Consider the following 18,481-nt stretch of genomic DNA (forward strand, 5'->3'; position numbering starts at 1 on the left):
ATGTTGTCTCCTTTGTCCCTCTTCTGATTCAAGACATGAGGCAGATTTTCCTAATGAAATTCGTGAACATATTAACAGCAAGAAGGCAAATACTCTCACCAACAGCTGGTCATATCAAAGACTATCTTGTCATTCTTTAATCAGTTCCCTTTGTATTGAACAACCAGCTTGAAGTTGGTTTTGGATGGAGTATGTGACTTTGTAGAGATACTATATTTTTTTTCACTCTCTTTTTGTTTTATGCTTTCACTGTACAGCATTTTCTTCTTCTCTCCCACCATTGTTTAAATAAGGATTCAGAATCACAGAATCACAGAATCACAGAATGTTCAGGGTTGGAAGGGACCCCTGTGGGTCATCTAGTCCAACTCCCCTGCCGAAGCAGGGTCACCTACAGCAGGCTGCACAGGACCGCGTCCAGGCAGGTCTTGAATATCTCCAGAGAAGGAGACTCCACAACCTCCCTGGGCAGCCTGTTCCAGTGCTCTGTCACCCTCAGAGGGAAGAAGTTCTTCCTCATGTTCAGAAGGAACTTCCTCTGCTTCAGTTTGTGCCCATTGCCCCTTGTCCTGTCGCTGGGCACCACTGAAAAGAGTTTGGCCCCATCCTCCTGACACCCACCCTTCAGATATTTGTAAGCATTTATTGGGTCCCCTAATAAATAATGGAGTAATATTAAAACTTAATATTATTTCAAGGAAATCACACTACACACCTTTAGACATGGCTTAACTTTGTGATTACCAAATAGGGTTTTTAATATGTTCTGTGCTGTTTAATAATAATTTCAGGACATCTGAGTGTACTTTCTGGAGGAAAAAATGCTTTTTTTAAAAATTATGTATATTAATAATTATATACATACACATTTTCAGTATAACCAGTTCCATAAAATTTTTAAATATGTCTAACTTGAACAACTTGAGCAGTTTCTCTGCACTCATAAATATTGCTTGTGTGTTTATATTTAGGTATGTACTTAAGAACCTAGAAGAACATAGGTACTACAGATAGAAAAAGAAATTGTTTTGAGTCATTGCCAACCGCCAAAACAACAAAAAATACTTTGAAGTCAGAACAAAACCTGGAAATAGTGAATTCTTTCTGTGAATAACAGCCAAAATAAATTATTCCAAAGTATCAGTAACGTTGAGAGAGTCAGAATTAATGGTTTGACATCTTCCAGCACACTTAGGGCATGACGCTTGTGCAGAGAGGTTCTTAGTTTAATTTTTACATGTTTTTGTATGTTAATTTTTTCATTGCTTTGTTAAGTTTGTTCTGGGTGTCTGTCCCTTCCCTGCTACCAACTCTGGAAGAGAGGACAGTCTTAAATGTTCCCCTGACTCCAAGAGTTATGCCTGCTGGAGTTTAAATTACTGGCAGAACCTTCCAAACTGGACAAGTCTAAGAGTATGAACAGATAAAAAAACCAAAAATTGGTGCTCTGGGTTACTGAGCCAGAAATCTCTTATTATTACACTGACTCTGTACCACTCATTCACTCATTTCAGGAAGCAGAAAGTTGGACAGGGGGTGCAGAGTGTTGTTCATTACTTATGGGGCACGTGGTAGCATATGGTGGATTCAAAATCTGATACTCCAGCTATAAGAGATTCTCTATAACTTCACATGTATCCCCCCACTTACCTAAACTGTGTTTTGACATCAAAACATGAGTCAAATGTAACAAGAAAAATAATTTTAAAATCTAAATGCAGTATCCTTTTCCACTTAAAAAATGTGTGTAGTATCACAGAAAATTAATTGGATTCTTAAAAAAAGTAAATTTAAAAGCTATTAGTTCATCATCTTTGTAAGAAAAAACTTAAAAGCGTAAAAAAAGGTCAGGAATCCTCTTCATGTCATTGCCCAAGGTTCTTTTCCTCCAGCTAACAAAACAGCAGAGGCAGTGGCTCTATTAGCTCTGTGAACACAAACATTCTTAAGTAAAACCACTTGCTATTTCATAACTTCTGAAGTCAGACGGTTAAAGGAGAAAGGATATGTTGTCTCCTGGTTTTCCCACATACAACTGTAGTTCTGTGAACAAATTACAACCTGTCAATCTATCCACAAAAGAACAATAACAAAAGCATTTCTCTTTCCACATTATTTATAATAAAACTCCCAAAGAGGACAAAGAATCAGCGAGCCTCTTCAGTCAGATCTTCCTGATGAAATCTGTATCCCAGCACCAAATAGAAGCAACAGTCCTTGCTTCCTGACTGCAAAAAAAAACAATTAAAGAACAAAGAAAGCCAAGATTGTCACTCATATCAGGAACTGACAGCAAAATTCTTGCTGCTTTGCTCTCCCTGCCTAGTGTGAAAGGAGACACAATTACCCATATGTCCCATGAGTGGTACCCAGTTCCCACAGCAGTGACCAAAGGTAATAAAGGGCAAAACCAATTTATCTCTCCTGTGCTTAAACACCTAAAGGGATGGATCTTCTTCACCTTCTTGCTCCTAATCCCATCCTTGTTACCTGACCCGTTCAGTGATGTGAGGGAATGAAAGGAAAATGCCTTCAATTGTGTCTTCTTTTCTTCCCTCTCCCTCTGTCCACAATGTTTGCACTTAGGGACTGTTTTTCAGGAACCCAGTTTTGAGTCACTCAGATAAATGCAAGTTCCCTTGCTTTGGAAAAAGAAGTGTCTCCTCCCGAAGCTCCATCTCCTGAGGCTCCCAACAGTTGCTCCACATACATCAGTCGACTGATAAATCAGGTTCTCTCTGTTCATGCTTTACACAGCATTTAAAAGATCAAGCTGCACCCAACCATCACCTCCCCCTCCTCCTTCTTCTCAGGGTGAGGTACTAGTGAAGTCTAAGGCACAGGATTTTGTCAAGCTTACTGAGATCTTCTTTCCATTTCCAGCATGGCCTGATTGTCTTCTAAAAATTCCTTTGTCATGCAACTGAAGCACAGTGCCCCAAGAAACGTGCTGCAAGCTGTTAGTGTGCACAGCCTCTGTGATGTTTGCTTGATGCTATAAATCCAGCAGAGAGCTCCAGGGATTTATTCCTCCTACACCTGGTCCAAGATATTACTGGAGATCTCTGCAGCTATGTAGGTCTTGCTAAACTGCATATGTGAGAGAAGCACAGAGATCTATCTTCTTAGCAAAATAATAAAAGCTAGAGAATTGTTATCTGGTGGTAGCTGCCTTGGTAAGGCAGCTTAAGCCCTTTGCATAGTTTCACCTTCACAGAAGGGCAAGGAGGCACGAGCAGAGCCAACAGCCTTGTATACACTGTGGTCAGTGCCACGACCTCAAGATGCTTCTCCGCCCAAAGGCATTTCACCCATTCTGACACTGGACTGTGAAATGGTGGAGGACACTGGCGTTATTCAGCACTCTATTGTGTTTCATCCAAGATAAACTTTTTTTTGTTCTTTTTCTTCAGATCAACAATTCTGTTCCCTGGGTGTCACCACGCCCTTTGTCTTCAGTATTCTGTCGTCATTCCCAAACTGATCAAAAATCCACAGATCTTCTGTAATACAGTCCCTGACATCAAGCTGGAAATAATCCCCTCATCCAGGAAATAGCTGGGACATGTAGCTACCGACGGTTGCTGTGGAGAAGGACAGAACTGTCTAACTATTCAAAGTTTTCCAAACTAAGTCACATGCAGCAAAAACGAAGACGATACTTCTTCTGCCAGCTTTTGAGCTATGCCTAAAATCCTTATCCTTTCTGCTGCCAGACAAGTGGAGCACCGTTGATGTTTCTGAGCCCTAGCCTGCAATCATGGCAGCTCATGCTGTAAGGACCTCCCAAAGCAGGGGCTTTTTTCTATTTCCCTGCTCTGAAGTCCTCCACGGAAGAACACTGCTAGCAAGTAACCTTGCATTACCAAACACTCCTGTCCTAGCGAAACACTCTTACTCGAACTGACATGAAACAGAGGGTTTGGTTGGAGAGGTTTTGGGGTGGGCAGAGGAAACGTTTGCAGAGACAATAATTCTCCGCTTTCATCTGACAAAGGTCTGTCCTGCTACATACTATGAAGGTTGCTGACTCCTATATTTCTTCTATAAAAGCGCACTCTGATTTTGAGCTTTAGAGGGATGAACATCAAAGAAAGAGGCCCTCAGTCACAAGCAGCAGTTGACTTGGATACACTCTTGATGAGGCTGTATTGAAACAATCAAAACAATGTGGACTCCATTCATGATGAACACATACGTCAACGCGGTCTCAGAACTGGAATTTTCCAATCTCCAGCTAAAATGAAATCATAATGCCAAACCAAAGTCGCATAAACTAAGAGAAACGACAAAGGTACATGAAACAAAGTCAAAATGAAAGAGCAGATCTGGAACAAAATGGTCAAATCCAGAGCAAAACTGTCAACACATGTTGTGAGTCAAGCAAAAAATATTTTGATGAAAGATTTGCCAAAATCCATACAGGTCTATGAAAGAATTCAGCTTTAGTAAATCACAGAATTATGTTTCAAAAACTCAGCCACCTCTGTATCTGAAGTTCATCAAGTTCAGTTTTGTTGCAGGTAAGACAAAAAGTATACACATTTTGATTAGTGCATTTCTGAAGTAGAAATTATTATACAGATGCTGTAGTAAAAAATGCCCCAACCAAAGTCAGTTGAAGTCTGTGGCAAGATTCCCACAAACTTCAGTGAATTAGATCTGGTGAGCCTGGGTGGCTGAGGGATGGAATTAAATAAATACCCTATAGCTCTATGCAGGAACTAATTATTAAATAGGTACCCATTAAAAATGCTTTTTTTTTTCTGATACAAAGTTTTATTCTCAAGTGTTCAGCAACAGTTATTCTGCCATTTTTGCCCTTTTTTTTTAAATTGTATATATATAAGTCCTATATGTTAACAATTTTCCTCTGAAAAACTTTTCCTCCGACGATGGCCTCCAAGGAGCTTCAAGTACTTCATCATATATCTAACCTGCAACTTTTTCAAGCCTTATCAGATACATTATTAGGTACCTCTCAGAAAAAAAGAACCAAAAATTCTGGCAAAAGTCTTGGAGGGGTGAGATGAAACGTGGATAATATTTCGGAAACTCAGAGCCATGTGGTTTCTGTAGAGCAAAAAACACTTGTGGATCAAAGTGAAGAAGGTTTTCTACTTTTTTAATATGATTTTTAGATTTTAAATCTTGTATTATTAGTCTGGGCCACTTTTATTTTCCTAAAATCAAGACACTTCGTATAATGTAATACTGTAAACAGAGCACTGCTGAAGTTAAAATTCTGAACATAACAGTACTGCTAAATGTTGTCCAGGTTGGCTGTTTTATTGAAACTAGTGCATATCATTTTTAAGTTGAATCTACTGCTTGGGTTACTGTTCTTCATGTATTTTAACAAATAAAAGTAAAACATTCAAAATATGAATTGAGGATTCCTTTACACTGCAATTTAAAATTAATATTTTGAGATTTTCCACCAAAGAGCCTTTAGGTTGCTGGACAGGAGTAAAGACTCTAAGCAGGGCTGAAAAAAGAGATAACCCCTTTCTTAAATATACAGTTCAGCTTGGTGATGACTAAAACAGATGCCTGTTTTGCCACAAATCTATTGTTTCAGAGTATGTGTGAATTCAAGCACTAGACTCATCCTTTCTGTGGCTGGGAGGCATTTGTTTTGGTGGCCTGAGTAAAAGTGGCAGACACAGGTCCTTCATCACTGCCATTTCACTCCAGACCAAATATGCAACATGTGGCCATTACCCTCAGAGCTGAGTCAATGGGAATCACACAGGAGGCAGAGCAAACTTTATGGGCATGCTGTAAAAAAACTGAGATCACTGCATGAACATCTGTGCTGCAGACCTTCGGCGCTGCTGCTACCTGGATAGCTGGCTTGATCCTGCCCTGTTCACAGAGAGACTCTGTGTTTTTACCTTTAGCTAACCAAGATCTCATAAATGCACATAACATCTCTTTTTTATTCTTTTTCAGCAACAGAAGGTTTTTGCTGGCATACTGGCTATTCTGGCGAGGAGGAAAACATAACAATGTAATGTGAGACACATAATGAGCACAGTTGGAGCTCTAAGCACTGGATTGGAGTTACATGGAAAGAGTCAGGGTCTTGGGAAGGACAGCTTTGTTGTCTGGTACGGTGGGATTTGCTGCGTAAAAACTTCATATCAAGACAAAAGCAGTCAGAGCTTGGGGATAGTGGGTTTTGTGATGGGCTACTGCACCGAAACGTTGAAATAGAGATAATGGGAAGTTTTGGAAGAAACTTCCAGACAAAAGATGATTTGAAACAAGGACTTAAATTCAAGCTTCCTGCTATACTGTAGAGTTATTTTTTTCTTTCTCTCCCTTTTTCTGCCCCAAAAAAGGGACTTACTCCAAGGTTTTGACAGGAGAAAGTGACTCATTCTACAGCCACTGCTTCAGGCAGCTGCTTGAGATGTGAAAGACCAAGATGCTAGGTAGCAAGTCTCATTACTCGCCACTTGCATAAATCTTTTAGCAAAAGCAATTAAGGGTTACAGCTGGCTCCTGTGAGATCCCAAGCACCTTCTGAGAGGGGGAGACAGCTTTCAGTAACTTCTGAAATACGTGGTAGACAGGCGCCCTGAATGAGGGTACTTGGTTCAGCATTAAACTTCTGCATTTTCCTACACAAAAACAGATGTATTTGGCAAAACCTGAGTCATCTAGCTAGCAGCATTTAATTAATTCTGATGTAATGTTGATAGCAAATAAAATTGCTAGAGAGCAGCCCACTGTCTACCGAATTGTGTTGGTTCTGGTTAGTCTTTTTTTTTTCTTGTAAAAGGGTTGATAGTCATAGACTGTCTTCTGGGTTGCAAACTGATGAAATATTTATTCTCCGTCTATCAAGGGCAAAAGTTTGCAGAAAAGCAGTTATACAGAAGGCAACAACCCAATACTTATCATGGATGTTTTTAGAACAAATGGTCTGTTGCTAGAATTTGTTAACTAAAAGTTCCAGAAAGAGCATTGAAAAGGCACGTGTTGTTTGCAAGGGGTGACATTCACACAAACAAACAGAAAGTTGGAACTTCTCCTAAATAAAGACTACATTACAGGCAAAATGTTCAGTCCAAGCTTCAGTCTTTTAAAGTAACTGGTGAATTTCATCCCGATTAAAGTCAATTTTACCCACAACACTTAAAACTGATCATAAACAATATGGGGGAGGAACAGAAGGAGTGATATGACAAAACTCTTCTCTGCAGATCAGAGCACATGCCCCTGAACTTCACAGGTCTTTATTCCTGCATGCAGTTCCCTTGAAGTCCATTAGGACTGCTTCCACATGCAAAGTTTTGGAACATCTTACCCACAAGCAATAAAGGGAAAAAAACCCAAAACAATCCTACTTTAAAATATTGCAGAGAAAAGTGTCTGAGAACAGCCAGACTGTAATATTACACTAGATGTTGGGATTTGTTCTCGAGCAGTAAAGTTTGTTCATAAATGAGCCTCCAACGCCCAAGCTGAAAAGACCTGCAGCTGCACTTGGTTCATCATCCACAAAAACATGGACAGTACAGGCTGCACATTTCAAGCAGTTCTAACTTGCAGACACAGAACTGAATCTACAAAAAAATGAGATATTCACAGTTAAAGACCAAGTTCTGAACTTCTAACTCAACACATAGCCTTTACACTTCAATGTCAACTGTACAAATTGCAACCACAGGAACTTCCTTGAACAGAGAGGCCTGCAGGAAACCTGTTGAACAGTCCAACCTCCCTATGCTGCTGAGGAAGCTGTATGTCTCAGGGAAGCAGGATGTTCAGCTGGTAAAAAGCACTCTGATCTCCTAGATGCAATGCACCTTCCAAAACTATCAGTGTCCTCTTGCACAAAGAACACTCCTGTGATGCAGAGGATCTTAAAGGACTGAAATAAGGTGATGAGATCCTCTTTTAACACAGATAGCTTGTCTGTGGCATTTGAAAGGGCTACATGGAAACTTACATGTTTCATATCATGAGATGCATGGATGGGTTTCTGGATGTGGAGGAAAAGAGTAAGTAGTCATCACGAACCACAGAGAGAAATGTAGGAGAGATGTACTGGGTGAGGCCAAGCAGATGAGAGCAGGACCTCCACGCTGGTGGTCTATGAAGCATCGCCAGTTCCAGGAAGGCCTGGGACACAGGCAGGGATCTGGAACTGATGCACAGGTGAGATGAACAGAAATTCAGGTACACTAGAAGATGGTGAACCTTTTGGGACAAAAGGAACCTATACAAGGATAGGCTGCAACATCATAATGGCAGAGCCAGGCTGCCGGCACTGAAGATGTAAGAGGTTACAGAGGAATATTTAACCACAAAGTCATAAGAAAACTGACAGGTGTGGAGGAGATCTGGTTTAGATTGATGCAGTCTACCAGGTGAATGTGGCAAATGCTTGATGCACCTCTGAAAATATCAGGAGTGAAAAAAGCAGCAGTAACAAAGGCAATGTACACTGTCCACAGTACCAGCTGACTGGCACATGAAACACTGAGAGAGTGAAAGGAGAACTTACAACTGCTGTAGAAGCCTAAAAAATAAGATGAGACAAAATGACTGGAATCCAGAGATAGCTCCCAAATGACCAGCATCTTAGACAGCTGAAAAATAGCCAGTCTTGTAAGCAGTCTGTAAACAGCCTTTCTTATTGCCATCACTGGAGACAGAATATCAAGTTACACGACAGTCATGCACCTAGTCAAGCAGGACACTTCTTCTGTTGTTATGTTCATTGACATGACACAGACACCAGGGTGCACTCAGGCACCAAAATACAAAGCATTTGCAGACTCAGGGCAACTGTGCATATGGTGTGTCACTCTGTGTAAAAACACTACTCAGGCTGAAATCTTACCTTAAAACTTTGCCTATTTTTATCTGCCAATGTTATTTTGAGGTATTTGTTTTAGTCTGGGTTTTCTCTCTTTTTTGTAAAGCCATAGTGACAACAGAATTTTTTAAAAACTCATGCACGCCGCAAGAACTCAAATAAAACACATATTAGAGAAAACACTTTTCAGGGTTAGAGTAGTGAGCATACTGAAAATTATAACTAAAAAAAAGCTTACGTTCATAGCAGTAGGCATCAAACTTGCTATCTGGGTAAGGAAAGCCTGTTTGGTTCTCATAGCGATACAGGGTTCTCACCCCAAGTAAACCTCCACCACACTGGGGCCTTGCCACGGAGGCTGGGTAACGAACGCTGCCATCCGCCAGCCAGCCGTAGTCACACTGGTCAAAGCCATTCCTCCAGGCAACATACAGGTTCCCAACAGAAGCAAGAACGCCATCTCTTTTCCGACACAGCTCTTTAGATTCCTCAAAGGTGAGCTTCTCGGGGACTGAGACATGAACCACTTCATCTAGAGGAAGAAAACAAAGATAGAGACTGAGAATCACATTCCACCATCAAGCCAGCTTAGTTCCCCTTTTCCAGTCAGTGTCCTGCAAGGTCGGGGTTTTTTTCCCAAAATTTCTTCAAGTAGTTTTTTACTTCAAAAATTCAGATAGTTGGAAAATCAAATGTCTCAGATTTAAAGATGAAAGTGAACCTAACACAAAGCATGAGCATTTATATGCAAACTTTATGCCATGAGGTACACTGTGGTTGGAGATTGAGTCCCCTTCTCAGTCTCTGGGCAGAGGTAATAGCAGCCGTGAAGCTTCTCTGTGACCTCTGCTGAGTACACTTTGCAACTCAACTGTGCTAATTAAATCCAGTCCAACAGAATTTACTTTCTCAGTAAAACAAACCTCCTACATCTGCAAGCCTCTTACCTGACCTTTTTAGCCATCACTACAATCCCTCTTGAGACACACAAAAAAGCAAATATTCTTCACTGGCTGCTCCACAGCAGCTTCTAATGTCGTATTTCCATCAGTCTTCATCTTGCCCCATAGGGAAACAAAGGTGAGGGAATGTACTAGTCATGTTGCATGCACAAAGCCCTTTTAGTGTGACAAAGCTGAATTAGTCTAGAATGCTGGTAGTACAGTTTAGCTTCCACGGAATAATAATTTGTAAATAATAGCCATCCAGCTGGAAATTGAAACAAAACAAATGGCACATCTAACATTTTACTTCCAAGCCAAAACACCATTATGGAGTTGGCTTGGTTGCCTTCTTCACCCAAACACTACAAACAAAATCAAGGCTCTAATGTTCATGTCCAGGGAGTGAAACAGTAAACTAACTCCTTTCTAATTTTTGCTCAGACTTCAGATGGAACAGATGAGACCTCAAATCAATATGTTCAGTTGTCGAACACAATGCAAATTCAAAATACTTGTTACAAGACAATAATTCTCTTCCTTACCTACCAAAGGCCAGAACACTACAGTCAGTGTTGCAGGAAAACGCTGCTTACTCATACTGGACATGCAATCTGTCTTACCTTTGCAGTTGTCTCAAGGCAACCAGCAAAAGACAGACCAAACCTACATCACTCCAAGCAGTTTCATTCACATCAATATTACGTTTGTTTCAGGCTTGAAAGGAATAGAAGTGTGAAAGGGGGCAATGCGCCAACTTTCTTTTTCCTACTAGTTAGAAACTCTGATTTGTTTTTACAGCTGTAGTATCAATTCTGTAGTGTAAGTTTTATATACATGTTGCAGGGAGTTTCCAGCTCAGAGGTAAAGTGACAGAGCGAGTCTACTGAGGAGGGATAGGTAAGGAAAGCAAAGAATCATTCATCCTCAGAAGTACCAGGATGCTTCATTCATCTCTTCAGTTCACAAGGACAATGAATTTATTTATTAAATGCTTCTGCAGAAGACAGCTTTTTCTGCATCAAGGGGCAGATCTGGTATCATGGCAAACACAGAATGATGGGTGCAGTTATCCCACCTTACTGTCCCAACAGCAGTATCATGAAAGAATGGAACAAAGAAAGACCCCTCCAGGGCAGCCACCTCTGTTCTGAGTGCAAGATTAATAGCAAAGCAAATTTTCCATCAACTGATCTGGATCACTGCCTCCAAAGGAAGCTTGTGCATAACATCATTAAAAACTTAAAAGTTGTCCTGCCATCTTCCAAAAACACCTTAAAAAAACAAGAAGCCAGAAAGTTTTATGTTTTCTGTTGAGTGCTTGGGAAGAAAACAGTGCTCAAAACATTTCTTCAGCTGAATGGCATCAGTTTGATTCACAACAGCTCTAAATTATGTGATGAGAAAGCTTGCACAACCTTTCCTGCACTTCCCACCTGGAGCAGACTGTGAGCATGTGTACTGCTTTCACAGCAGGCTTAGCACTTCAGGGATATGTGACCCATACAGAACTGAGACAACTAACCAGCATCTACTGTTTGTGTGTGGTAAGAGCAATCACTTGGAAGGTGCAGGGATGACATTTTGCTATCCGTGTCACCCACTTCAAGAAAGATGAGGAGCTACTGGAGAGAGTCCAGTGGAGGGCTATGAGGATGATGAGGGGACTGCAGCATCTCTCCTATGAGGAAAGGCTGAGGGAGCTGGGCTTGTTAAGCCTGGAGAAGAGAAGGCTGAGAGGAGACCTAATAAATGTTTATAAATACCTGAAGGGTGGGTGTCAGAAGGATGGGGCCAAACTCTTTTCAGTGGTGCCCAGCGACAGAACAAGGGGCAATGGGCACAAACTGAAGCACAGGAAGTTCTGTCTGAACATGAGGAAGAACTTCTTCCCTCTGAAGGTGATGGAGCACTGGAACAGGCTGCCCAGGGAGGTTGTGGAGTCTCCTTCTCTGGAGATATTCAAGACCTGCCAGGATGCGGTCCTGTGCAGCCTGCTGTAGGTGACCCTGCTTCGGCAGGGTGTTGGACTAGATGACCCACAGAGGTGCCTTCCAACCCCTACCATTCTGTGATTCTGTGAAGACACTTGCTCAGCACCTGTCTTGTTGGTCAGAAAGAGATGACTATGAAATTATTGATGCTTCGGGTACATGTTCTCGAAGCGCTACTTAACAATCCCCCACTTCTTTATCCTCCCAGCAACATGGACGTTAAATTTATTGTATGTGAAAAGAGCGCTGGTCCTACTTCACCGTCAATGTGGCTTTTTCTCTCATAGGAAGAACTTGGGTTGGAAACCACATTGTTCCCCGGCCAGCCTACATAAAAGCTGGGCAACACAGCAGGAAATGTAGAAGGCAGCATGTGAAGAAAGGTGCTGAATGCTGAAGCAAGAACAGCAAGAAGCTCTAGGAATTTCCTCTGGCACTGCTAAGCACTTGGGGAAAAGTCATACAATGGAGCTCAGGTTCTGCTGAGCTCTTTCATGAACCCTACCTCAAAACTGACAGAGGCTTTCCAGAGGCCATGGAAAAATGACTTGTGCTCCAGTCTGGGCTTTCAGCATGTCAGTCAATGTAGCTGAAACATCCTGACTCCTTCAAAGTACCAAAGAGAAAAAGATTTGACCCTTGCACAGAAACTTCCTCTAAAAAGTAAAAAAAATAATGGTGAAGGTAATAAAATGTATTTAATCCATACAGTCTCTAAAATTAACTGTGATTTTTGAAAGCATAAGGGGTTCCGTATTTAGCAGAAGGATTCATCCTGTCACCTTAAAGTGTCCTTATTATGATGTCTTAAAGCACCTCATTTTCTCAGCCAAAACACTGGAAACAAGGAAATTAAGAGAGAAAACTTGTCCGGTCAATAAACAAATGACATAGCCACCAACACCAAAGCAGGGCTTTTTTTGTATGTGTGTGTGTGTGTGTCTGCATGTCTGTGTGTTAAAAGCCATGTGTAATGTTTTTGTACCTCGAGTACACTCCAAGCAACTTAGCAATACTATGCAAGCAAACCCCGGGGCTTAGACCAGCAGATGGAGAGAAACTAGTTCTACAGTACCAGGGGTGGAAATGAAGACCCATGACAATGTTTAGACTGCAGACAATAATGTAACGTGTATTGTTGCTGGCTCCTGTTTAAAACCAAGCTTCAGGTTGACCATCCAGCCTCAGCAGTCAGAGCACTCGAAGAATCCCCAGGATATTCCCATTACATGTGTTTGCTTTGCTTGGTTAAAACAGACACCTGATGGAAGTCATGTTTTTTCTCTCCCTTTCAAATACTTCAACACAGATCATCTCCTCAACTTCACATACCATCACCCACCATGATAGGCACAACCAAATGAGCTACGAGTCACTTGCACCTGGCAGATGAAGGCATCACATGCAAGTCCATCACAAAAGTTTTACAGATACCTGAAGGATTCTCCAAAACTGAAGAGAAGCTTAAGAGGTAACTTGTGAGTCTCCTATTGAATGCTTTTGACACATCTGGTAACACACCAACCGCTGTGGATGGTGGCTGGTCAACCACCTATGAAATGTCCTGGCTATTATCCAATTCATGTGAGGGAATGACATATACTAAGGAGACACTCACATTTTTTAGGTTGTAGCATTTTTAGTCTTTTCCACCATTTCACTCTCTCAGAGGAACAGGAGCTTCATTGTTACTGTCCCATCTGGAACCTGGTGCTCACAAGCTTCACCTTGTGGTTGGGTGCTAAGATTCTACAGCCTCCATTACCTTCAGTGTCAACTAAAGGGATATTAAATACACAAAAAGCTAATCATTCTCATAGACGGAAACACTTAAATCTAATAATTTTAAATTAAAACCAGACAAAAAAGTTCCATCTTAGCTTCTTGGTGGTGTTCATGTTATCCCCCACTAAAAATGTGGCAGCTCTCTTTTTCTGAGCATACTGGGTCTGTGGTGAACTCCAGACCTGTTCATCAGCTGTTTCTAAGAGATCATGGAACGCACCAAGCAAAGATGCCCTTATGGGGGCGCTAGAGCTCAAGGGTTTTGTGACTACAGTTGCAGAAGACCTCTTTGGCCAAAAAGCCCACACAAAAAGGCAGCAGCAGCCACCAACAGGACTACTAGGCTGTTTGTACACCAAGAAGGGAAGAGATACTGCCACACCTATCCCTCCTCTCCACACATGTGTGAAAATAATGGAGATCACTACCCTTGTCTTGCATACTCTGGAAAATCATACAGATACATTTGGGCCAAGACTGATAAGTTGCATCTGTCTTCACCATAGGCAGGGGCCTTGGAGGCTACGTATAGTTAGCCCGTTTATTAATCCAACTCCTGCTCCAGTCTTCCACCGGTTTCCCAAACCCCACAGACAAAACACCTTGTCTCAGCTGCAGTTCTCTTCCTCTATCCTGCCACCATTAAGGGCTGGTTCTCTGGCACACGAGGCTAATAATGAAGTATCCTTAAAAAAGTCACAAATTACCGCGAAACACTCTCTAGGACTGGAAAACCACAAAGACGTAAGCAGCTAGGTTCAACTTTAAAGCAAGAGAAGCTGAAGAAGTATTTTTCTCTTACGTGTTAGAACAAGTTAGTTGATTCCTTTTGATACACATTAGTAATGATTTAATTAAACTCTCCTGAATGTCTTGGGTCTATTCTATGCAAAATCATAGGCTGAACAGGAATTCACTGCATTTGACAAGAATGGAAGAGCATACTTTTCCCATAGGCTTGTCCTCAGGCAAGAAGAGTAGCATGGCAACTGCTATAACATTGGAGAGCTCTGCTGTAGCTGCAAAATGTTACTGGCTTTTACTTACACAGAGGGGGAAAATGAACTTTACATTCTATATGGTTAGGTTTTTTGTGCTTTAATCTTACAAAAATAAATTAGATGTCAGGATTTTTGGGTCTCCCCAAAGACAAGCTTTAGCACATTATGAGCTCAAACACAATATCACACATAAAAACCACCATGGCATTATTTCCTTTTTATTTCACTCTCTTTGGGCTCTGTAGCTCTCTTGAGAACTCTTGGATCCATGACCTTGCATTAGGTCACACAGCTGAAGGCTGGAGAAGTGTCCAGTACAAGCCAATGCAAAGGCTGACTCTACCTCAGGCCCTGAAATAAGAATAAAAGACCCTTTTCTCTGTGTCCCTGTTTTAAAATTTAGTCATATTGTTGTTCCAGTATCAGAATGGACTCCAGAGAAGATCTTTAGCTGCCCAAGACACAGAAGAAACTTCTCACCTGAAGCCATATTTCAGACTATGACTTCTTTAATTATTATTATTCTCACAGAAATTTCCATGACAATAGCAAAACTGCGTGAGACTAGGTGGAAAGTATTCAAGGGACATCTGGTTTTGTTTTTTTCTTTTTCTTCTCTGCACTCACTGTGGGCGGGAAAATGGTGCATGAAAGAGAGACTGTATAATCTTCCCCACAGCCACCCCAAAATAACTTTCTTAGCATGAGTCCTCATCTGCATATTACATATGCTTGTTAGACATATATGACTTCTAACTGGCTTTGGCCAGAAGACAATGCTGCATGGAGTAGTCTGAGCTTTGGCTCCACACCACACACTCGCAGTTCCTCACTTCATCAGTGGGCTTTGGCGACCTGGTCTCACTTTGTCTCCATTTTTGACACCACAGCACTGTCAAATCAATCATACACATGTCTATCTGAAGACAGAATGGAAACACGTCCTTCCCCATCATTCATTTCCATTGAAGGGATTATTCTGTAGAAGACACTGGTGCAGACAGTCCTTCAGCTGGAGGTGTTAAGAGAACCTCAGAGTTATACCCAAACCTTTGCAGCTCAACGATTTTAAATTAAACTCTTTATTAGTAAATCATGTCCCACAGTAAAAGGTATTCTAACTGGTTTTGTTAATGCTTGGTACACTGAAATATTCAATGAAATACAAGGAATGTAAACCATTTTATAAAAAGAGACCATGCCGAGTACCTGTTTAATGATATTTTGACTCCAGATTCCTCCAGATTCTTATTTTTATCACTAGGAGTTCAGAAATTTTAAATGCGCCCCATAACTATTCTCTTGAATGTTTCAGCAAAACTCGAAATATTTAACTTCTAATTATGTAGTCTTTAATGTCTCTGGCTTTCCTCAGAACAAGGAAATGGTAAGAGTTAGTCTAGACAACTGGTTTTAATTTCAGATAATACTTTGTGTTTCAAGAAGAAATCCACATCTCTGGCTAACTTTGTGATTTCATATGGCCAGAAAGGAAGAAAACTGAAATGGTATGGCTCGTGCAAATCCTCAGTGCAAGTACCCAAATTAGACTGTAAATGCAATACATTTGTTTTAAAATGTAGTGCAAGTATTCCTACCACTGTTATGGCTCTCTGGGGTAACACGCTAATAGTTGCCAACACACCAAGGTCGATGACTTCCATGATGACATTCTCATTACAGCCCAGATTTTGATATCATTAATCAAGCACCATCTTATTCCATGAATAGTCATCCCACTGACACAGGCCGTCCAAAAAAGGACCTATTTAGTGCAAGTAAGTCTCATGAATTTGGCATCGAATCCGAATAGGCTATGCAGATACGAACTTTCAAATTCATATGGAAAAAATCATGTTTAAGTACATTTCTACAGTATACTAAGTACCATGAATGTCTATTGTTATTAGTGAAGTGTTGAGAGTGTTTGGTCGTACTGTGCAGAATCAGCCTTTGGTGGACAGGGCAATCAGAAATTTGACGTAACCTTGAATCTTGAAAGGTAAGTCTTTTACAATGCATGCATGTGTTACAACACAGCAAACAAAACACAGGATCTAGTTTACTGCAATTTTCCCTTTCCAAGTAACTTGCACTGACATTTTGTCTAATTTTCCGTCTTCTGTGGATGAGCAGTTCCAAAGTGTAATCTCATTGATGCTATGTAACTTCAAACAAGCTCTGCATTTGAAATTAACCCTTGTTCTTACAGAAACTGCTTCTGTTATATAGACAAAGCCATCTTGGCTCCTTAGCCCCATCTTAAAAGGAAGTCTGGCTCAGAGGCTCAGGTTTCTGTGAATGCATCGAAGAATAATTTATCCTGCACTATACTATGATGTGGTACTGCATCTTTCTAACATGCATCTGCTTCTGTTCATCAAAATAGGATAAATTAACTCATCTGCATGTCAGTATAACATGTCTATACAATGCCTATACCTTATACCCACTAAGCATCACTCCTTTTGACTCCTAGAAGTTATTTTCAGACTCCAGTTCATTTGAAAACTTCTGAGAAAAAAGGGCCAAAAAAAAGGACTCAGAAAAAAGTGGGAGGAAAAGCATCTTTGGCTAACTATTATAATAGTCTGGTATTAAAAATCACCAATACAATCAGAAAAAAACCTCATCCATATGCAGCAGGTTGAGGCTGTACAGCTAATTGGCAATTATCTCGTTCACAGCAGTCACCTCTTCACAGCACATACAGGACCTTCCTGATACATAAATAGCTTAAGGATGAGTTTTCATATGCACTCAGTGTTGATCTGACTCTACTTTCTTTAAGTCAATGGTAAAGCTGTGAAGGGAATTCTTCTCTCTTCTCAGACTCAGCTTACTACAGTGGTAAGGTGCTTATAGTAGCAATGCCATTACCTATTAACTTAACAAAACAGCTGTCATTTATCACACTGTTTTGCCTCACACCCTCTTCAGTGCAAAAAAAGCAAACAATATTTACCAGCCTAAGATGGAGTGCTCTTTCCCTAATTTGGGAGAAAAAATTCAAGGACATTTTTATAAATGCATATCCTGAGAACGATTTAGATAAAGGCTACATCAAACATACTTTGCATTTGGGACAGACGGTAATGAAACTCGCAGGCACCTTTGCCTCCTGCCGTTTCATTCTGAACCTCTACCCACCTCTACAAGCATTCTGTTACTATACAGTGAGCTTTGTAACAGTCTTAAAGAGCTTCAGTGGGTCTCAGAGGTGAAGTTGTCAATGATGGTCTTCAAGTGAGACCTACAAGCCCTTGCAGATCTTCTTCTTGTAGGTCTTTAACCCTTGTCCCAGGCTATGGAGCCTTTAAGATAAAAGCTGAAACTATGCATTTGCTTTAGTCAGTTTTCCACAGCAAGCTACTGTGCAAGGAAGAAGGTAAAATGAATGTGCTTATTGTTGCCTGGGTTGATAGACCAAACCTCCCCAATAGTCTGTGCTAGCTTGTATTTCTGAAATGCTGAAGGTTTCATATCCAAACAGATCACATTACCGCAGTCCAGCTGATAGGCCACAAAGACACGCACATGTTTAAACAGATGATCACCCGCAACAACAGGACAGAAATGTGTAGCTGCCCAGAGAAGAAAGCCAGCTCATAAATCTTCATGAATGAAATTTTGTAACAAAGAAGAATCAATTAATGTTCATGAGAAATTGAAAACCTAAGCATGTGCATCTTCCCCAAAGAAACGACCATAGTCGCTGCAACCTCTTTGAACCTCATCTCCGGGTTCCATGTTGTTCTGAGCATGGAACACCAACCTCAGCAAAATAGATTACAGTTTTGACTTATTAAAATTTTTGTTTTTAAAAGCTCAGTGAGAATATTTGACTCTGAGAAATCACTGTGTCACATGTATCCAGGATAAGTTACACTTCTCTGCTCCTAAGAAGGAAAGGAACAAGGCATT

The 18,481-nt window shown here is 40.8% G+C and overlaps 1 protein-coding gene across 1 annotated transcript in view; it reads right to left on the minus strand.

Annotated features, from left to right (window-relative positions):
* The window catches only part of VCAN (versican), a 113,948-nt gene that overhangs the window by 64,809 nt on the left and 30,658 nt on the right, over positions 1 to 18,481 (minus strand). Inside the window, exon 6 of the mRNA XM_075411446.1 lies at positions 9,075 to 9,368. Coding sequence (XP_075267561.1) covers positions 9,075 to 9,368 — 294 coding nt within the window. The remainder of the gene's footprint in view (positions 1 to 9,074; positions 9,369 to 18,481) is intronic.

Source organism: Opisthocomus hoazin, chromosome Z (assembly GCF_030867145.1).
Source record: "Opisthocomus hoazin isolate bOpiHoa1 chromosome Z, bOpiHoa1.hap1, whole genome shotgun sequence".
NCBI lineage: Eukaryota > Metazoa > Chordata > Aves > Opisthocomiformes > Opisthocomidae > Opisthocomus > Opisthocomus hoazin.